General features: G+C 35.4%; 2 protein-coding genes across 2 annotated transcripts in view; one reads left to right on the top strand and one right to left on the bottom strand.

Annotated features, from left to right (window-relative positions):
- Nucleotides 1–1,649: 1,649 nt before the first annotated feature.
- On the bottom strand, nucleotides 1,650–5,756 carry LOC129247657 (U1 small nuclear ribonucleoprotein 70 kDa). The gene is made up of 2 exons (XM_054886882.1): nucleotides 5,604–5,756; nucleotides 1,650–5,539 (listed from the first exon to the last, which is right to left on the bottom strand). The coding sequence occupies exon 2, from the start codon at nucleotides 5,486–5,488 to the stop codon at nucleotides 4,187–4,189; it is 1,302 nt and encodes a 433-aa protein (XP_054742857.1). The 5' UTR covers nucleotides 5,489–5,539; nucleotides 5,604–5,756; the 3' UTR covers nucleotides 1,650–4,186.
- A 1,250-nt stretch (nucleotides 5,757–7,006) lies between these two features.
- The window catches only part of LOC129249394 (protein cup), a 30,053-nt gene continuing 13,693 nt past the window's right edge, over nucleotides 7,007–23,366 (top strand). Inside the window, exons 1-4 of the mRNA XM_054889194.1 lie at nucleotides 7,007–7,207; nucleotides 7,267–7,784; nucleotides 13,832–14,869; nucleotides 22,686–23,258. Of these exons, the coding sequence (XP_054745169.1) occupies nucleotides 7,296–7,784; nucleotides 13,832–14,869; nucleotides 22,686–23,258 (2,100 nt within the window). The 5' untranslated portion in view covers nucleotides 7,007–7,207; nucleotides 7,267–7,295. The remainder of the gene's footprint in view (nucleotides 7,208–7,266; nucleotides 7,785–13,831; nucleotides 14,870–22,685; nucleotides 23,259–23,366) is intronic.

Below are 23,366 nucleotides of genomic sequence, written 5' to 3'. Positions count from 1 at the left end.
GATGGCGCCATCTTTTTAATGAGTTAGGGTTCTGGAAGTTACATCCATAGCAAAATTATTGCATCTAAAGTGTCAGTAGGTTTGTGTCATCGGTGCAAAAATTAATTTCGAACAAAAAGCTAATATCAAATTTGGTTTTAAAATCAGTAAAACGTTTACCGAAAGTTTGAATTGATGAAAAAAGTTTATGGTGATGATTTTCTATCACGTGCCAGAGTTCATGAGTGGTTTACACGTTTTAGAGATGGTTGTGAGGACAAAAATGGCAATGAACATACGGGCTGCCCAACATCAGTAAGCACCGAAAACTCCATCGAAATTGGTCGTAAATTTATCAAATATTAACCGAACTCATCGTTGAAACTCGTGGAATCGGAGTTGAATATTCTCAAACCATCGATTTATCACATTTTAACTGATCATTTGGGCTTACGAAAGATCTGTGCGCGTTTCATTCCGCACAAGTTAACTGAGGACCAAACATTGCTCAGAATTCAACATTCGAAAGACCTCACTAAAGAGACGAGAAAAGTCGAAACTTCCTTTACAAAATTGTAACTGATGATGAAACGTGATGTTTTCAACATCAACGTGCTGAATGGGAGGACCCAGACGAGCCACCAACGAAAAAAAAACGCGTTTGGGGAAGTCAAACATCAAGTCGATGCTCATTTGTTTTTACGATTCCAAGATAATTGTCTACAAGGAGTTCATGCCAACGGGCCAAACAGTCAATGCAATTTATATAAAATTGGCGTTTTGAAGCGTTTGTTTTATCGCATTCGTCGAATTCACCCTGAATATCGCGAAGGAGGAAGCTAGCGCTTATTGCAAGATAATGCACCATCTCATCGATCCATTCTTGTGACTGATTTTTTGACTAGAAATCGCATTTCAACCATCAATCACTCACCGTATTCACCTGATATGGCCGACCGACATCCTGAAGGACATTCCGTTCAATGACTTGAAACACTCTTTCCAAAAGCTTTAAGATCGCAAAGAACAGTGTATCGACTATATATATGTATATATCTGGCGCGTACACCGCTTTTGGGTGTTTGGCCGAGCTCCTCCTCCTATTTGTGGTGTGCGTCTTGATGTTATACCACAAACGGAGGGACCTACAGTTTCAAGCCGACTCCGAACGGCAGATATTTTTTTATGAGCTTTTTCATGACAGAAATACACTGGGAGGTTTGCCATTGCCTGTTGAGGGGCGACCGCTATTAGAAACAATTTTTTCTTCATTTTGATCTTTCACCGAGATTCGAACCTACGTTCTCTCTGGAGTCCGAGGGGACTATTTTGTATAAATAAACTCGAAGTTATCAGAACAAAGCTCCTGTCACTTCTATTTTAGTTCAGCCTTGTTTATTTTAGACTTCGTCATATATAGAACGTCTGTTTGTTCGAGTGAAACAATGTCCAAGCTTTGAGTTGAGAAAATTCTCTACATACATGCTGCGATATTTTAATTTAGTGCAGTACTTTAACTCACACTATTGGTTTTCTCTTCTTCAACAAAGGTTCTAGCCAAACATCATTTACTATTTTTTATCCTACTGCTACCAACGCTCACTTCTTTTAGTGGAATAATTTAATCGAAAATATACTTTACCACAACCAATGATCAAAAATTAAAGTCATTTGTACGTTCGAAAAATTATATTTTTTAAGTAGATGCTTTTAAATAATGCACAATGGATGTTTTAAATATCCGATACTAAAAGTAGGTAGTAAGGACTTACGAAAAATAAACGAATCCTTGTTGAATATTTAGTTCGCTAGCAAATTTAGTTTTCAACGTACTCTTTCGACCTTTGTACACGAAAAGTTGACCGTGATTAATCGACGAAAAATGCTGAGACCTCAAAATATAACCAACTTCTTGGCACTATATTTTTTTGATATATAACCATGACCTGAAGTGTGCAGCAATGTTAGTTCATGTATAGTCGAGCCACTCAAGTAATTAATACTTCAAGTCAGGTGCAAAGCTGATATTGTAAAGGCAGAGCACCTTTAAATTTTTATGACCTTCAATGTCAATATCTTGAGTGATGACTAATTAAAATTTCTATCACATGTTGGGCTCTTAAGAACATTGCAAATATCTTACAAACGAAACAACGGCAAGGATCCACACAGCCAAAACTAATTGCAAAAATCAATCACAAATATTCGGTTACGATATTTATAAACAGGCATACTTTCGAGCCTGAAAACCGTTACGGTTAACCAAATCCATGAGCAGATTCGCTGAGCACACAAATTATCATACGCGCTTACCAACGCGACATTTTTTTTATTACTCATCGCCTTACCACACGCGTCTTGCCTGCAGTGACCAACAAAGTTATTGAAATATTATTTCATGTTACAACCAGATAAGGCTCAGTGCAACTGTGTAGAACTGTTCACATTTAGAAAACGATATATGCTACAATCAAGTATTTACTAAAGGTCGCGAAAATGAAATCTTGGAAGACAACATCAAATTTTGTTTTTACTATTAAACATGGATTACTTTTCAAAAACCAAAAAAATTAAATAATATTAAATTAAATTAAATAAAAAAAAACATGAATGCTACAATTAACCAAAAAATTATCGTTTTGAATACTCCAATTTGCTGGAAAGTTTGTTGATCTCTATCAAGCTTTAGCAAATCCCTTTCTTAACCAACAGCAGTTTGAGCACATGAAGTGACAGAAATCGTAAACACAACCACTTACTGAGACAATCATTCCACCTTGAATTAGATTAACTTACATTCGAGCATACCTACATAGTATCACTAATTGTGCTAACCGCTTCCGATACACAAACTTGGGGAGTCAGTGGGCAAGGTGTACGTTCGATCCCCTAGAATGGGAAAATCATTAGTATTTCTTGCATACTTAAAACATTACCTTTGCCGTCGCAATGTTCATTCAAGTTTTGTTATGTAATTGTGAGAATTTACGTCATATAAATTTTTTTACCCGTTATTTTTCAATGAAATGCATACCTTCCCCGTAATGCGCAAAGCATTAGCTTAAAAATTCTTAGTTTTGAATATAGAGTACTCAAACTGGAAAAAGAGAAAAGAGAATTAAAATTGACGAGTTATTTTCAATGCGATTACTGATTGAACATAAGTTTTAAAGAATGTGGGAAGTGGGTACGTATAAAAGAAAGAGCTGAGCCTTAAGTACCATAATTAATCAATACAAGATTGAATCACTTGTCCCATGTACCATCATGGGACTGACTACCTCTGTACAAATTACTCACTAACTCCATATTCTATGTACACCAACACAGCCGGGTATTTTTTATTTGCCTCTGCACCTTTCTGCCGCATACGACCACAGTTCAGGCTCTGATTTGCAGACTGCTTTTGGCTCTGTATGATTTCTCTCAAGTGTGGAATCCCAAAACAATTGGATACGCGTTGCCGCAAGTAAAAACAATATAGTCTCCAATTATTTTTTTTACTTACTCTTTGCATTTTGGTTGTTCTTCCTTACATTACGGTTGCGATTATTTCGTTATATATGTTTGAACTACATATTAATGTATATATATATATATACCACATTTATATAATAATAATAATCAAAGGTATTATTATTATATATATATTATTACAGTTAAAAGAGTCAAACAAAATTTTAAATTCAATACAAAGACCATTTCTGATTACATTTACAAAGTAACTTTTAAATTTGAAATTAAACTTTCTTTTTACAGAATGCCTCTAATTATACAATTACATTAGATAATTTTTACCTAGTTAAAAACACGTTTCTGATTAAATAAAAAGTATATTTTTCAAATTAAACAGAATGTTTTCAAAACTTCCAACCGAAAATCAACGTTTGCATTGCTTTATAGTCTGACGCGGATTCAAGACCAAACTTGTTTAAAAATACGCAGTTGAATTTCAAATGTTGTTTGCTCTAATAAATTAAAACTATTACAACTTTAGCGTTTGGACTATGTCTATATAATTTAAAGATGAGGATACCGTTTTACTAAAGGGAATAAGTCGAAGGACAATTAAACGTCAGTCGATACTTTTAATATATTTTGAAAATCTCGTATTGACATAGGTTCAAACGCTAAAACGAAAGTAGTTGTAAAATATGGAAAGTGAGACAAAAAGTATACTATCCAGTTTGTAGTATACAAATGAACCTTAACGCCACCAAGATTGTTGATTATCATTAGGATTCTGTCCATTTTCATTAGCACCACGTCCAGGTATTGGAGGAGGAGGAACGCTGAACATGTCTTGCGGTGGCCGGAATTTCTCTTCATGCTCTTCGTCGTCCTCTCGTTTTATTCCAGCTGTTTGATAGGAATTCATGGGATAAGTTGGATAACCGTCGTCTATAGGTTCTTCCTTGATCTTTATATCAATATCACGGAAGTCAGGTTTGCGCTCTTTAATATCGCGATCCCCGCGATCGCGCTCCTTGTCACGACGATCACGATCTCGTTTCTTATCACGTCTCTCCCTGGATGAATCACGCTCTCGGGATTTAGAGCGCCTCTTCTTCTTATCCCTTTCACGTTCACGCTCACGATCCCGTTCACGTTCTTTTTCACGTCTATCGCGTTTTTCGAACTCGTCATATTCACGTTCACGACTTCCACCTCGTCGTCTCCTCCGCTCACGTGATTTGCTTCGCGAACGTCTAGAACGTTCCCTTTCACGCTCTCGGACTCGTTCTCGAGAACGCGAACGTCGCCGTACAGTCTCACCACCTCCGAAACGATTACGTTCTACAAGTCGTGCGCTTTCGCGATCTTCGCGCTCCCGTTCGAGTCGATAACGTTCACGTTCTCTTTCATTGTCCTCCCTACCAGAATGCTTGATGTTGACATCATTACCACCTCTGCGAGTTCCTCCTAAGCCACCACCCAAGCGTCGTGGTAGCCATCCTTTTACAGTGCGTGCACGTTCAACATCAACCAAAACACGTTTACCGTCGATTTTCTTACCATCTGCGTGCTTGTAAGCAGCATGCATATCTCTTTCATGTTCATATTCGATGAATGCATAACCTTTGGGCTTACCCGTTTCCTGGTCTGTTATCATAACTATTTTCTTGATGGCTCCATAAATTTCAAACTCACGTCTCAACTTTGATTCAGAAGTGTCATAATTTATACGAGCAATAAACAAAGTGCGAAAGGGATCTTCAGTTGAGTTTTTAATTTCTTGCGGATCCCACAATGCAATCTCTCGCTCTAATTTGTAAGCGACTTGCTCAGCTTTCTCCCTACGCCGGCGTTCTAAGCGTTCTTGACGAGTCTCTACTCGCTTTGCCGGTGGGGTGTCTTTTGGATCTTCAAACTCACCAAGAAAACCACCTATACCAAGGTAACCGCGAGACTTCTTTTCATGTGGCAATTTATCCACTGGGGGCATAAATGGTATTGGATCGCGAGCGGCAAACAATGCCAACAAGTTTGGCGGTAGGTATTGTGTCATTTTGTCTTTTACCTTCTTCCCTGGTCCAACTGAGCGTCCAGCAATACAAACCTACAGGGAAAATGAGGTTATAAAATTATACTAAATTTTCACGGTTATAATAAACAAAACTCACCTTAAAAGCCCATACAACTAAAGAAGTAAAACAATTGCCACTTTAAGCGGTAAAGAATCCTGAGCTGAGTTTTTTCAATCAAATTTACAAATTTCTGCGCTCGGCAGTATTTTTGCTGGTGTAGAAATTTTTAACAAATGGCGTACAAGACAAGGCTTGACATTTTCTCACACAGGGCTGCAATCGATGTGCTTGTTAACCGATCAAGCAAAGTCTGTTCGTTTTTGAGTATTTCGTATTAATTATATTGAAAATAGCGTACTACTTTCTTTTCACCACAAAAATTCTACTTATGTTATCTATCTGAAGTCAAAACAGTACTTCCTAGTAGAAAACCGTAGTTTAGCAACATTTATTTTATTCGTGACATAAAAGTTGCATATAAAAACATTTTTATTTTTTCCACGTTTTGGTATTCTGCGAATTTATTACTATCAAATCATTATAAGCACAAAATAGCAAAGTTTTCTTACATTTTGGAAATAAAGGAAACCATAAACTAATGCTAAAGTGCTTGGATCGAAACGAAAAAATATAGAGGAGAAGCGGCGAGAGGAAATTATGAGAAAAATGAATGCTCATGGTCCACCTAGAAAAATGGCAGTCGAATGGAAAAAAGTACTTACTTATTTCAAGCAGTAGCGGTACCGTTGGAAAGCTGGAGTACTCCCACTTGAAATTTGGTTCAACCAACATAATTCAAATATAAGTCCTATTCTTTTCGCCAAGCGTTAGCAAGAAGCGAATAGATGAAGCAACTGGTATAAATGAACATATATTGGCAACGTGGGAATAGAACTGCTTTAAATTACATGTGTTCGTGAGGCAGTGAGTTATACCAATCAAATGAATAATAGCGCCGAAGCCTACTCGATAACTTTGTTGTTGCTTTTTCGTTAAGTTAGTGGAGCATAGAGATAGCGAGGGGGGAAATGGCGAATAGAAGAGACCTATAGCCATACTCGCTAGCGACGAATTTTGCTCGATACCTTTCTTGTTGCTTTGTTATGCAAATTTTCCTTAAGCTAATCGAGCGTAGAGATAGCGAGCGGGGAAATGGCGAATAGAAAAGGTCTTTTGCTGTTTTTCGTTAAGTTAAGAAATGACGAATAGAAAAGGTCTTTTGCTGTTTTTCGTTAAGTTAAGAAATGGCGAAAAGAAGAGAATAGAAGAGGCCTATTCTCTCCAATCTACAAACTATTAGAGGGCAAAAAATTTTGGTTAATGGGCAACACCCAACATTCAGTACGTTGGAGTTTAACAGCTATTTTCCAAAAGTTTTCCAAACAAATTTGCAGCAATTTTCTGCCAAAAATAAAAAAAAGAAAAAACGGTAAATTATTATATTCGTCTTGACATTTTCCTTTTGATGAGGAGTGGAATTTATGTATTATTATTTGTGGATTAGTATTTCTTATAACATCGTTTGCAATTTGTTGTTGAAATAATTTTCAATTTATACATCTCTACACAGTTCTACGGTTTTTCTTTTAGTTTTAAAGTTATTTTTATGAATATATTTGTTTGGAATATCCTGTGATTAGTTTACCTTCATTTTGAATATTGCTGGTAGTGTTCTTCGTTTTATAATATTTGTGGTTAAGGTAAGTATGCAGAAGATAACGCTAATTCAAAGGCAAGACGATTTAACTGTTTCCAAAAGTATCTAGCAAGAACATCGTAAATATCGTCATGACTGAGTCATCAAAAATGGGTGCTCGAGTAACGAACCTCGTGCCCAAACCAGAAAACGACGAATCTGGTGATAATAAGTGCAAGAGCGTTCCAATGGCTTTTATAGAACCACCCATAATTGAAGTGGCCAAAGAACCGTTAGAAGTGAACAAATGTCCCGAAAATACTATACTTACACCAGTGAGAAAGGAATTCGAGATTCCTCCACCACCGCCACCCACACCTGTACAGGAAAACTCTCCAAAGAAAAATACTGAAGATGTAAAATCAAATTCCTTAGAGCCATTTAAAATTATGCAAAATGCTGAAGTTACAATAAAAATGTGGGACGAAGATTGCGGAAAAGTAGTTGGAAAATCTGCGTCAGAGGGATGTAAAGATGTAAGGGTAGGGGCGAAGGCTTCTGAAATTTTGACTAGTATTGATTCATCAGCATCAGAAAAGTCGACTGGAAACTCTGAAGGCGATCATTTCATTTCTTCAAAGGTAAGTTATACGTTTTTCGCCATGAAAGGCGAATCATGCGTCCGAACAAGAATATAGCTGATATTGTATATAATAATGGGATTTATAAAAACACCCCTTGCATTGGAGTTTGTACAATATTTATTTTAAATTGACTTTAGTCTATTTTACCCTATTTTTTTTATTGAATAGATAGAAGTATCGCGATTTAAAAACAAAAATAATTTTGAAATATACGTCGATTTCCCAAACCGTGACGGAATTCAATTGCAAACATTTCTTACATAACTCATACTATATATCTTGTCGGGCCTACCTAAATTTCTAAATTTTTTTAATCTTCTGTGCTACCGGTGTGCATAGCAATGATAGTGAGATTTTATCACGCGTTCAATAACAAAACCCAGAATTTGTGTACGTTTCAATTGATTTCTGAATAAACATGAACTGAATTTTAATTTACGGACAACTCTTAACGATATAATACAATAATTCAATTAATTGTTATAATTTCTATCAATTTTGTTTTCTTGATTAAGTTTATATATATACATATAGCGGGAGCTTTTCCTTAGCGATGGGTGGTGGTTGGATTCCGATGACTTGCCTGGGAGGTGCCTAATCTCTAGCAAGTGTTGTTGTTGTAGCAGCATAAACATTCCCCCTACCTACATACGGGGAATGCTGCTGGAGTGACAGTCCTTGGCCGGATATAAATCCGGGTTGTTTCGGTAACGTAGAAGCGACTGTCGTGGAAACGTTCTAGCAAGTGTCTGAAGGCCTGGTTCCTCGCTGTGAAGATTTGAGGGAGATATCAAGAGGCATCCCGTGGCGGTCCCGATGGCATTATTTGGCAGGTTTGGAGTTTCCTCGACTGCGTGCCACTAGTGCCGAGTGACCGAATGGACGCTGCATAATTCAGATCGAACTATCGAATAGTTTGAATAGGTAACCTTTAGCTGTCATTTGACCTCCTTCAGGTGGTACATAGGGTTGCCGTGTAATTAGAGGGGGAAAATTTTTTTTTCCTCTGTTTTGAATTATGATATCGAAATATTATTGACGCGTGTTGACCACCACACAGGTGCTCCACCTTTTCAGTCCCCGGGAAGAAGGACCGACTTTCCAACATTGTCTGGTAACGTGGAATGGGTAACTGGTAACATTACTAGGCTAATCCTCTCATAGGGGCGGTTTTGGTTAAGCTCTCGATTTATCTGTGTGTGTTTTTGGAAGAAACTACTATAAATTTGTATTAATTCATTAGATTGGCCTGGAAATATGAACCCAATCTAGATTTTTTTGGGCTCGGACCAAATACGGGAAAAGAAACCCAAAACCATGTTGAATTGTGAGAATCGATAGAAAAAGTATGGTAGGAAGAAGTAGCAGGTGAATTACTGCATGTTTTGTACAATTTCATGACTAGTAATCTTAGAAGTGTTGTAAAGTTAGGGGAGGCTCAAATAATTAAAATTACAGAGGGTGGCCAAATTATTATAAGGGAGAATGGGGAGTTGTGAGACGGGTTTTGGTTTTGGACCCGTATTACTCAAAATCTTAATATTCTGCATATGTCAACGATGGAATCTTTAGTCAATGAATACTGGAAGCTATTGGTATGGCCTATTTAACAAAACTACAATTTTCCTTAAAATTAAAATTGTATATAATAATATAAAATATAATACAAAATACAAAAATGTGGGGAGTTGTGAGACACCATGGCTTAAATCAATAAAAATGACTTATTTTAGTTGTTAGTTCTTTATTAAGATGAAAAATAAAAAAGAAAAGACAATTGTTATAAAAAAGTGTATAAAAATGCAATGCCATCAATCTGATGATTCGCAGCGAGAACATGTATACTTGACTCACTCACATACCTATGACGCGGCATGATAAATGAGAAATCTACGAAAAAGCGGAAAAACAATAAAAACTCAAATTTAACCAAAAATTTCATGATATATATACAAACAATGCATGAATATTGCGAGGTACTTATGAAAGATGCTTTAAAACGTCGAAAAAAACGGTGTCTCACAACTCCCCACATTTGTTGTCTTACAACTCCCCAAATCGTTTTTTTTTATAAATGGCCGCGTAGTCGAACGTTCATGCCCAAGTGAATGTGTAAATTCAAAGCTAATAGGACAATTAATAATTTGTATATATTAACATTTGCAATTTGCTTCAACAACTGATCGAATGTATCGCAAAACAAATGATGAAAAAAACTTACCGAGAAATTCCAAAACACAGTAACTGGAGAGACGTCGAATGCGTGTAAATATGACCAATGCTAGCTGAAAAGTGAGATCGCATCGAGAACACTTGTTGACACTTAAAATCGAATGTAAACAAATGAATAATGCCGAAAGGTAACAATGTCTCACAACTCCCCATTTTCCCCTACTCAAATCACCCCTTTTAAAAGGGGCATAACATATCATACCTATGTTATAGGGTAGTAGTTATAATATTTTCGGTTTTGAATCATTACGTACACATCTGACAACACAGTACGTGATTTGAATCACTTATGTTTTTGTTTTTTCTATTGTTTCATATTTGAAAGACGTTAGTACAATGTCTGTTCAAATTTCAAAGTGCAAGCTTCTTTTTGCGGGTGTGGTTTTTAAGAAAAAATAAATCTACAAGGTAAGTGCTAATGTTTTTTTTATTTTGGGGTTATTATTGTGTTATATACTCATATTTTTTTGATGATTTCTAGTTTTCTTATATATTAATTGGGTTTTTATAGAAATAAATTGAAAATTTTGCCTTGTAGAGATGGGGAAGTATGCTGACCTCACACCAACTAAAAAAGCAAAAAATTTCCACAATGTTGGAACTTGTGAATATACCCAGCGTCAAATAGCTGAGTTACTAAATGTTTCGCAGTCCAGCGTTCGAAATATTAAGAAAAAATTGGACGCTAATAAACCGAATAAAAGCACGGAAAATTTTGTTTGAGTATAATAATTTGGCCACCCTTTGTAAATACACACTTTGAACATTGTTTTTATTTTTTATGTAAATCTCATTGCAACAATAATTACTTTGCAATTAGTTTGGTTTACTTTTAGTTCGACAGTTTTTAAATAACCGAAGTTAAAAAAATTTGCTTTGATAATTTTATATTATTGCTAATTAAGTATTTTTGTTGGTTTATTTGTTTCAGTACATTAGAATAGTATCCACGCCCTGGTACACAGCAAGTGCGACTGGGGCAAATTTATCGTAAAATAAGTACAGCCAGTCTAATAGAAGCGTGAGCGGCAAAATTCAAAACTAAAAGAGTTGAAATGCTGCTAAATAACCGTATCATTTTCATAATACGCGTTGTGCTATTTAGTTAGTTTTGTGAGAAATTAAGGTAGCGTACGTTGTACGATTCAAAGCAGTGTTCCGCACCCTAAAGGTCCAAAAATGTCACGTGCGCCTGGAGCGAAATAAATAAATGAAGAAGTCGAAGACGTTGATAAACAAATTGATGCAACATTATAACGAAGCTAGAAAGGTTGACCAAAGCAAGATCAGATCATAGATTTGCTTGTGGTAAAACCGAACTATCGTTGCGTGAATCTGAAAAAAGTTTAAGTGAAATATAGAATATAAAATACGTGCAGATGACCCGAAACTCCGACTCACATTGAGAATAGACTTGTATGGGCTGGGCTAAAGCAAATTTAGAAGAGAATTGGCCCAACGTAATATTCACAGATGAATGTTCCTTTTAGGCGAATATTTGCATACGTCGGTTCTGTTGTACTGCTGATAATCGACAACTTCAACAAACTGTTAAGCATTCAGTTAACGTTCATGTTTGGGGCTGCTTCTCCGAAAATGGATTTGGCTGTTTAATTATGTTTACCTCTCATTTAAATGCAGTTTTGATGAATAAAATTTGCCAAAAAGCAATAGTACCATCAGCTGCGAAGATGTTTGGTAGAACTAGCTTTGCTCCCAAGCGTCGAAGCTGAAGGTGTGTAGAGTTGAAACAGCAAAATTGGATTAAAATGTTGGATTCGTTGTTGTTGTAGCAGCATAAACATTCCCCATATTTGCATACGGGGAATGCTGCTGGAGTGACAGTCCTTGGCCGGACATAAATCCGGATCGTTTCGGTAACGTAGAATCGACTGTCGTGGAAACGATGTTGGATTGGTCTTCCCAGTCGCCTGTTATTAAAGCAAATTTGGCTGATTTGGAGTCGATTACATCCACAACTTGGGCAGAAATTAGTTCAAAGTATCGCTAGAAGATGTGAAGCCATGGTGAAAAAATTTTTGGAGGTGTGCTGTTTATTATCTCGTTATTCGGCTCTGAGCGAATTTTACGGAATCAGCCTATGGGATCAGGTGGAGAAGGACTTGGCTTCACTTGGTGTGTCCAATTGGCGCCGGTTACCACGTGAAAGAAACGACTGGCGCACTTTGTTAAACTCGGCCAAAATCGCGTAAGCGGTTATCGCGCCAATTAAGAAGAAGAAGAAAAAGCTAATGGGCTGACGTCACTTGGGATGTGTTTACGAAACAACTAAAATTGTGTTGGTGATATACGAAAAAAGTCATCTAATGACACTTCGTTGCCGTCTGAATAACGACTGATTGGACGTGTGTGTGAATATGTGTGAAATGATTGTGCATACTTCGGCTGCCGAGTTTCCCCCACACAATTTTCTTTTTCACCATAGTTAAAGAGTAAACCTTGTAGCCCGGCATATGAAGGCACCCCGCACGACACTAACCACCTTTTCACATACCCTTTAAAACCTACTCCTCTAACACCCTTCTCCCTCTGGACCCAACCTGTCGAATCAGCATGTTTTCTGGGTCTACCTTTAGATGAGCCAGACGAAGACGACCGGTGATTTACCCTACACTGACGGGGCTTCTATTACTGCTACAACAACAACTACGGCACCAAACCTTGTAAATCGACCATCCCTGATGTGAAGCTATTGTAGTTAATGGTGGTGATTATACATTTTATTGAATATATTGCATTATTTAATAAATATTATAAGCTCAAGGTCACGCTTCTATTAGACATATTGTACATTTCTTGTAACACATTATTTTTTTAATTGGAAACCTAAAACAAAAAAAGTTTGGTTTCCTATTTTAAACGATGAAAAAATTAAAAAAAAAAAATTGTTTCTCATTTTAATCATAACATCCATAAACCACAACAAATATATTCCAGAAAAAATCAGGATAATAGTAACTACCATATCTTTAATCTCATAAAGGGTAGTAATGGGCAACATGAATAGTGATCTTGAGACATGATGTATGTATATCACCTTTTACTGTCAATCTCCCAACTTGAATCCTTCTATCGGTGAAACTGTTAACCTCAACCAGAGACTACCTCATAGAATGGCAAGCCCCAGTGGATGGAAGCGGAACAAAAAAAGTGGGTGATCTTGCTCTCCTAGAGTGAAAACTTTATGCCAGTATTCATTGTCGCAAATCCAAAATAGTGAAAGCAATGGTTTGCACAAGACTGTAGTGCTAATGATGATGATGACGATGACTATAAAATTAATCAATTTCACTATAAAATTAATCAATTTCACTATAATTAATCCTACCTGTATTGTCGAAGGAATGTATGTATGTATAGACTTTGCAGGTCGATAATTTAAAGTTATTAGACACATTTAAATTTAACTGAGGTTTCTATATTCATATACGGCACAATTGAAGTATCGTACAAAACAAAACGAAAAAAAAAATCGCACAAAACACTATCAAAAAAAAAAAAACCGCATACAAAAAAGTCCGCACAAAACAGGTTTGACTGTACTCTATTACAACTCCTAAGCAACATTGAAAGAAAATTATTTTTGTTCTCTAAAATTAAATTGTTTCTACTGCTTTTCTGTACGCAGTGTCACGAAATTTTTTTAGAACATTTTGTTTTTTGGCAATTATAAATTTTATAAAAAATTCTTATTCTACATAGAAATATTGACTTAGGTTTAATTTTACATACAGTGTAACAAAAAGCATTAACGTAATATGTATTTGTACAAATCACTTTTTCGCCATCAGACTCAACCACTAGAAAAAGGAAAAGAGGCGGAGCCTCACACAAACAAATTTAATGCATTAGCGGAAGCAGCACCTTCACAAAACAACGAAGAGTCGCTTAAATTTCCAATGGTACAAACAGAGTCAACGACTTCTTCATCAACTGCACCACCGCCAAGACTTGATTTAGTTGAATATAAGTCAGCATTTGTAATGTTCAAAAGGGAGCTCAGCGTTGCAGATGCACGTTCTGCAAAAGTTCAGCGATTAGTTGAGAGATGCATTAAAACGAATTCATCCGTGTATCCCAATGCAATACCCTTGCCACCGCCGTCACATTCAATTCAGAACACGACCGTGAATGTGACTACGCATAATGATATTTGCTCAGGTGGCAAGCCAAGGAAATGTTTTAAAATGGACACACACAAATGCCATCATCAGCCCGAGGACGAAGTACTTCCATTGCAGATGCTACCCGCGCGTTCATCCACACCTTACACTCAACAGATCTTATCTTGTTCGACAGCTAGTTGTGATTTGGAACATATTAGCGAACATACTAGTCTTTTGAGTGAGTCTGACGACGAGAAAGCTCCAGTAGCATTCGAGCAGCGACAAAAACTTATGCAAGCGCAACATAAATCCAATATGATTTCAATTTCAAAATCAGTACCCGTTATTAGTCATCGGAATGACGGTACCAATGTTTGTAAATCAAAATCGTTGGAGAGATCACCACTTTTTACTCACTATAGTCGTGCAGCTTTGTTACATATTCGGAACAGTTTACAAAATATTTTAATCTCTCCACATAATCAACATTTACCAACAAAACATAATAGTGTACCTAATATTGTGGATTGCGATGTAATCGAGTTAGAGGCGCGCCTGCGTCGGCTTAATATTTGGAAGCCAACAAATAATCAAGAGGAAAATGGCGGTTGTCGTAAATATCAATGGTCGCGGTCGAATGACATGATGCCTGCTTTTTTAAAAAATAAAAACATAGTAGATGAGTCGATTATAAAGAGTCAGCCACCACAGCCTGAACTTAAGGTAAGCTAATTATTAAATATTTTTATCTTTTCATAGATGTATAAGTGCGATTTCGTTTATATCTTCCTAACTCCTGAGATAAATAGAAATAAAAGCATTTTTGCTAAGATTTATTTATATTTAACGCTACAGGGTCCGGTATTCGCAGTGTAAACAGTTAAAAATGCCATAAATTTAGTTTGGAAAATTACTTTTAATCAATTCAAAGTAAAGAATGTGTGAAAATAATACAAAAATTAAGAATCAATTTACTTTAGCTCGATGTGGCCACCTTTTGTCTTTTCTATGACCTTGAGACGGTCCAGAGACGAATCGCAAGCTGCCCGAATGTGACTTGCAGGTATTTTGGCCCACTCGCGGACAATGGCTTTGTCAGCGTCTCGAGACTGGTGAATCTTTTAGTTCGAGCCTTATTCTCCGAAATGGCCTAAAGTGAATAATCCATCGGACTCGGTGCCGAGTTCTGTTGAAATGTCCAGGTCTGAAGTCTGCCACCGACATGTTTGTCTGCCCACGGCTTTAAAGCAACCTCCAGAATACTTTCCCTATAATATTTCGCATTTATCTTGACGCCCATCTGCGGTTACAGCAGCCCAAACCATTACCATTGCATTCTACGTTACCGAAACGACCCGGATTTATATCCGGGCAGTAAACGCGAAAAAAGAAAATCAGAAATGGATTTCAAACGTAAGGGTGATTGCGAATTTGAGACAATTGAAGTCATAAAACAGAATTCGAAGAACACACTCGGGCTTGACTTGTTTACAGTAGCACAGAAAACAAACTATGCGACATATCATAACAGTTCTACCAAAAAACAAAAAAATTATTTTTGCCATATGTCATCCGCGGACCGTTTTATTGATAACGTCTGGTTCATATTTGAGCAGAAGGAACATTTTGAGTTGTGTCCCTTTTGTATTTAGGGTGCGATATATCTTTTTAGGTCGCAGTGCACAAATAGCCGTTTATAATAATAATCTTTAGTGATGAATCTTGTTGCGAAGCGGTAACCATAGCAAAAACTTTCATTCGTAGAAGGCAAGGTGAACGGTATTCAGATGATTGTGTTGTTCCTTATATTAAATATTTGCTGATAATTTGAAGCTGCATTACATCGGAAGACCCTGGTCTAATATATTTCGTTGAAGGAACGTAGAAACGTAGATATTTGGAGCAATGACGTGCAATTGAGAACAATAATGCCAATTGCGTTGCCAGTATGCTTCAGTAAAGTTCTGGAATCTGTCTGTGGTTAGATAATATATCAGATATATTAGACCTTTTTTGTAAGAATTTGGTGGAAGATGCCCAATCTAATAAACTGATGGTCTTTTATTTTCACTTTATTAGCTTTTCATGGTAGAAGTTGTAATAATCGGTCATAATTCGATGAGTAAGCACTGTATGTACATACATCTGTGTTCGAAAAAATAGCAGTGGCTTATAACAAAAAATTTTTTTTTTTATTTTAATAATTCCTAATGAAAATGTTGAATTCAAGATGATAGACTTAAGGGGACAGATACCTGTAAACGGCCATATTTTCCCTGATTTTCATTAAAATTATTTAAAATGGAGAAGTCAATATACATATTTTTTTCAAAATTGGCATACAGTTTATTAATACATTAAAATATACACTTTTTTTTTCTATTTTAATCATTTAAAATGGCGCATGTACACTCAATTCGCGGAATATTATGCTTAAAAAAAATGAATTTTGTGGCGAATTTTCCTACTATTTTTGCTTCGAAAAAATTTTCGAAAACTTGAAAGTTCACATAGAAAGTATATATATATATAATTGGCGCGTACACCCTTTTTGGGTGTTTGGCCGAGCTCTTCCTCCTATTTGTGGTGTGCGTCTTGATGTTGTTCCACAAATGGAGGGACCTACAGTTTTAAGCCGACTTCGAACGGCAGATATTTTTATGAGGAGCTTTTTCATGGCAGAAATACACTCGGAGGTTTGCCATTACCTGCTGAGGGGCGACCGCTATTAGAAAAATCTTTTTTTTTTAATTTTGATGTTTCACCGAGATTCGAACCAACGTTCTCTCTGTGAATTCCGAATGGTAGTCACGCACCAACCCATTCGGCTACGGCGGCCGCATAAAAAAGATGTGTGCAAAATGTCACGAAATCGGTCATTAACTTTTCGAGCTATCGTGTACGACAATTCGAAAAATATAGTTTTGAGAAAAACGCGTCTAAAGTTAGAATACATGAAAATTCCTCTCCCAGCGCTCAAACCCAAAGAATAGAGTCGTCACAGTTGACGATCTATATTATAAGAAATATTTAAATTTACGTTCTAAATTTTTTTTTATATAATATATTCTTAATGGATTATATTAATGTTTTATGAAAAAAAAAAATGTTTTTCGAAATTTTACAGGTATCTGTCCCCTTAAATACCGTACCACTAATTTATATTAGTTTCTGATCTAGTTGTCATGATTAAAATGTCCCGTTTTTGTCCTGTGCTGAAAAATAGCAGTGTAATACAGTAGTCGAATTATTTCGACGAATTTGAGTGAAAATTACATTTTTTAATATTTGTAGTTCCGTAACTGTTTTTTTATAACGTTACATTGATTGCAAATCATCATTTTTCTATGGAAATGGGCCGTTCTAAAATTGTACGGGAAAAGGGAACTATAAAAGCTAGGATGATGAAATTTGATACAGTTACATAAATTGCCAGTGTCTGTGTCTTACGGTGAAAAATGGTAGGCAATGGAAAAAGGGGCGTGACACCTCCCATAAAGACTTAAAACTCATATAGTTAGTACAAAATAAATGAACCAACGGAAATTTCAAAATTTGTACGGATCGCTGCCAGAAAAATTTAATAGAAAGCTATTTGAGCTCAGGGTTTCTTGGTACTTGTCAAGATAATTGTTCGTAAACCAGTGTTACGTACTTAAACTTAGGAAAAATTTGGTAAATGCTACACTTATTTCGAAAATACTAATGACAGTTTTTGGAACTTTATTTTGCATGATGGATTCATTTGGCGATAACTATGAATTTGTACAAGTATATGGTTTTCAATAGTATCTCAAATTGGGCAGTCTTAAATTTTGAATAAAACCTACTACTTACAGTGAGCATTGTTATTGACCGAATTTTCAACCACACGCGATAATAGAAAGATTAAAACAGCTTTCAAACTTTTTATACACTTTTTGCGTTCGTTTATTTTTAAGCAACTATTCTTTATGTAATTTTGAATATAAAATTTATTTATTTACTTACATGCAGTATTGGCCAAAACTAAAGCACCCCCCTAATGGCATTTCAAATAATGTCAAATAACTCAATAAAACAACATCGAATATTACTTGCTTTTACACCTGTTGCTTTGGCCTTCTTACTCGCCTTATTCCATCTGAATGTTCCAAATTATATTTGGATTCATCAGAGAATAATATAGTTTTCCATTTTTGAACTGTCCAATTAATATGCAATTTCGCAAACTCGAGTCTCGCTTTTTTGTTTTTGGCGGAAATAAATGGCTTTCTAGCAGGTCGTCGACTGAAAAGTCAGGCCTCCACTGCTCGTCTTCTGATCGTTCTAGAACTAACCGGCAAACTTAAATCAATTTTTATTTGTTCAGAAGAGACTGTGGGACTTTTAATCGTGGAGTCGTCTTGTCGTGTAGTCTTTCGTGGCCTTCCTCCAAAAGGATTGCAGAAATAGAACCCGTTTGTTCAAATTTTTTTATAAGTCGCTATATTACACTTCTATTTATTGAATATTTCTCACTAATTTTGTGTCGCGATAAACCACTTTGCCAATCACTTATTATGTTATTTTTAAATTCATTTGAATACGCATTTCTGGCCATATTTGCTGATTTCCCGTATGAATTGTTTTGTCCTACTAAATCCCAGTGATGGTAAATGGTTTTTTGAAAAATCCCTACACAGACCAAAAAAATTCCCTACTTTTCCCTACGCTTACAACAAATTTTCCCTACGAAATTCCCTACATTTTTTTCTCCTGTTCTTACACTATAATGAGGCACTTGCAACGTCAAAATTGTTTGCTTAAGGTTTTTTAAAAATTCCGTACAGAGCTTCTGCAGTGCAATCAGTTCTTATTGGAATTAGATCCAGCAGCTTAACCACAAGCCGCTCACTTTCCTCGTCGAAAAATCTCACCATGAGACACATATGCTTATTGAGTCCGATGTCTGTGCTCTCTTCGATATTACGGAAAATTTGTTTACTTTTAATTTTTTAACTAAATTGTCTTTTTCCTCTTTTGCCAATTCATTTTTTATTATGCTGGTGCACTTCTTTCTTCCGAGCTCAGAGTTTTTTATTATTTCAGAATTTGGTCCGATTTCTTTTAAGAGTGGGATTAAATGGTCCACCACTTGCAGCGCAACATTATGCTCAGCGAAGAACATGCTAAGTGTTATTTCGAAATTTCTGGAACCTTTTGGTTTACTCGCTTTTTCTAAAAAAAGCTGTTTATTTTAGATGTCTTTTTAAACGCCTTCATATATTTTGGTGCATTTTTGTTTTGGCGTGCTTCTGTAAATCAGACTTGCCACAGCTCAAAACTCTGTCGCACGCTGCTCATTTGCATTTGAATGGATCGTAAGCCACAGCTTCCAACCATCCACTAAAATTGTCGTCGTCAAGCCACTTGTTATTGAACTTTTGTTTCCGATACTTGCATTGTTTTTTCTGGTGTTCCTCCGAAGAGTCAGTCGAAGAGGAGGAGCTCATTTCTGTAAAATATATGAATTTTAAATATAAAAAAAGCTAAAACTAAAATAATTGCAAACTTATTTCAAAAGTGAAAAGCACCAGAAAACGTGGGACAACTAACAATTTTCGCGCAAAGAAAAAATCGTGTTAGCGTTAACGAAGAGAAAAAGGGCAATGTTGCCGTATTAACGCTTTTAAAAGTATGCTGCCATAAAGAAAAGAAATCTGGCATGAAATCCTACTGCGGATTTTTATTTTAAATGAACTTCTTTAATTTTACCCCGCTATTTTAAAATTTTTTCTGTCCTTCTTGAAAATTCCCTACATTTACAGAATTTAAAAAAATCTGTCCTTCTTTTCCCTACACCCACATTTTTCGACAAAAATCCCTACATGTAGGGAATTTTCCCTACATTTACCATCACTGCTAAATCCGCACGTGTTTTGCACAAATTATTCTAACGAACTTTGACTCAGCTTTAAATACCGTTAGGAAGAGAAATTAACTTAAAAACAACAAAACAAATAAATAATATGAACATCAATTTTTTTTCCAGTATAACCAAAACGCTGTATATTTGGTTTTATATTTTATAAATACTCAAGTAACAAGGAAACACATGACATATGTATATGCCATATTTCAAGATGTTTGATTGAGAGATTTAGCATTATTTGAAATGCCATTAGGGGGGTGCTTTAGTTTTGGCCAATACTGTATATAAATAGTACATAGTAAGACTAAGGTCTTTTAATAGTACTTTAACAATATTATATACAATTGGAATATTTTTAACATAAAAGTTTCTTAATCTAAATTTTACACCAGTTCATTAACAAATCAATCCAATATATTTAACTTAACTATAATAATAAGAAGAAAAGAAGTAGTAGGAAAAGAAAAGAAGGATTTAGAAAAGTAAAACAAAAGTAGTAATTAGAGAATGTAGAGAAAAATTTAATACCATAATTTAATGCAATCAAACACTTAAAGTAACTTGTGCCCTGAAGTTAAATCTGTTAAGTCCAGCCTTCACAGAGTCGGGTAATGAGCTCCACACTTTAACAGCGTTAATGAAAAATAATCTAGGTAATTAATATAAATGTTGGAACGATGAATTTGTTGTGTCTGCGAGACCTATAGAAATAAAATAATAATATAAAATATAAAAATAATTGTGTACATAAATATTTTTCTCATTTTTCTAATTTTAATAAAGTTCTCTTATTGTACATATTTATGTAAGGTAAGCGCGTTCGGCAGGCAATGGCACACCTTCGAGTGTATTTCTGCCATGAAAAAGCTCCTCATAAAAAACCATTTATAGTTCGGCATGTTAGTCGGCATAAAACTGTAGGTCCCTCCATTTCGTAGAACAACAGCAAGACACACACCACAAATAGGAGGAGGCGCTCGGTCAAACACCAATTATTTATTTATTTTTTTAAGCGCATTCTTTGAATAATTTTATGCTTATCTGTCGGACGCTATGACATCTTAAGGGGGTAGTAGGGTTTAGCGCTAAAAAAAAACACTTTTTTTGAATTTTTTACAGAAATATGGCTTAAGATACTTTAATAAAATCAGTTGCATGTTATTGTACATCTTTTCAATAAGTTTTTAAAAAATATTAATAATAAAATATTGACAAATAAGCCCATGACAGAGTTTTTTTGGAGACATGTTTTTCGAGAGGTGCTCTGCGGTGCCAATCGGCATTCGTCGTAGAATCATCTGAAACTAAAAAAGTCGAATTTTTCAGTTAAAGTATGACGGAAATATAATCGCATACGACAACGAGAGAGGCGCCAAAACCTCTTAGAAACGGGAATGTCATATGCACGTCAAAGCCAAAACGCATCTTACGAATGTAGACAAACCTTGGCGAAAGCTGTTAAAAAAGTGGAGAAAGCGATGCCAAAAGGCATGCACAGAAGGCTAAAAGTTCTTGAAGTCCTGGTAAAAAAATATAAGCAGTTTGAAGAAAAGAAAAACGTTAACCAATCCAGCAGAACCATGCCAGAAAGCCTAATTAATGCCATCAATGCTTTTTATCAGAATGATAATATTAGTGTGGAAGCTTCGGGAAAGAAAGACACCATTATAATTGAAGGCAAATTAGTAGCTAAGCGGTTTATGTTAATGACGGTGTCTGAATCATATGAGTTGTTTAAAAAAGATTTTCCCAGTGAAGAGGTAGGCAAATCAACTTTTTTTAAAATGCGACCTCGCCATGTCCAGTTAGTGAATAAAATGCCGCACAATATGTTGCATTCGTTTTGTTGCGATGGCCAACAGTTAGAAGCAGCTAGGACTGCATATTCCATTAAAAGAACTTTATTTGACATTAGTAATACTATTCTCAGTTAAGTTAGTTTCCGTTCTTTGTTTTTACATAGTATATAAGATTAATATACTTATTTTTGTTTTTCTTTATTGAAGATATTTTGTTAAGTTTATAATTTTGGTTGTGAAAATAAATATATTGAATATATTAAAAATCATTTATAATCATCTTTTGCATGTCTAATTACATAAAAAGTAAAAAAATAAACATAAAAAGTATGATGGAACAAAATGTCGCATGCGACGTGTCGCGTGCGACAGTGATTAAAATTAAATAAAAAATAAACTACTTAATATATTTGAATAAAATAAAAAGAATTATTAAGATACATCAATGCATAACATTTAAGAATTAGTCGCATTAATATATTTCTTCAGGTTTCGCTGAAAAAGTGTTTGATTTTTTTGCTTTGAAAGCGACTTCTGTTTTTGTCGCATGCGAATGGCTTGATTTTTTGTAATTATCTTGAAAACGAACAATTTCCCAAAATCAACCTTAGCACCAATCATAGTGCTAATCAAGTGCTATAGCTTTCGCCTTTTGTCAAAATAAAATAATGTTTTGGTATATGTTTTTTTTTTCACTTTGAATGCGTACGAATGTCGCATTCGACATTGGAGAAATGCCCATATGACTATATATAATTTTTTCTTTATTTCTATTAGAATGCATTTAGGTTTTTTTTATATGGAAATTACTCATTGAATTTTGTTTTTTTTTTATTACGGTATTTAGGACTCTGCAGTTATTACAAACCAGCGTCGTATTGGCAGCGGCAGATTACCCAGAGTTAAATGGGCAAATACAGTTGCGTCGGAAAATTCTCAATCCACCTACGAGAAAGAAAGCTCAAATAAACAAGTACATAATGATATATCAAGTAAGCTAAGACTTCTCAAACTCTTTGAGACAAGTAAGGTTGATAATATGCGTAATGAGAAGACATCGTTTAGACCGGTGTTAAATACACTGGCTGCATTTGCAAAGAATTCTGATCGTTCAGAGACACCATTACCACCCGCTTCCAATGCCAATTATGTGAAGCGTGTCACTTCAGGTTTTTTAGTAGTTTCGAATCCAAAGGATCGTTTTAAAGAAGATAACGAACGGCATAAATATAATAATCACAACGAAGAGCCGGAATGGTTTAGCTGTGGGCCTACGTCACGTTTAGATACAATTGAGTTGTGTGGCTTCGATGATGATGAAGATCAGCACGGCAAGAAAAGCGATATTAAGGATAATGATAATGAGATATCAAACGATAATGATGACACTAAGGAGAATCGCAACGAAAATGGAAATATGGTAAGTTATATACATACATAAAGGGGTTTTTAATAAGAGAGGTTATTTTGATATTAAAAAAAAAAATGCTATTTTTTAATACAAAAGATCGGATGTTTATTTCATAAT

This window comes from Anastrepha obliqua, chromosome 5, assembly GCF_027943255.1.
Source record: "Anastrepha obliqua isolate idAnaObli1 chromosome 5, idAnaObli1_1.0, whole genome shotgun sequence".
NCBI classification, from domain to species: Eukaryota; Metazoa; Arthropoda; class Insecta; order Diptera; family Tephritidae; genus Anastrepha; species Anastrepha obliqua.
The sequence above is the reverse complement of the archived record's forward strand: the minus strand, read 5'-3'. Positions and strand labels throughout refer to the sequence as shown.

Coding starts and splice junctions, on each gene's coding strand:
- LOC129247657 (XM_054886882.1), bottom strand. CDS start 5,488: ATGACACAATACCTACCGCCAAACTTGTTGGCATTGTTTGCCGCTCGC.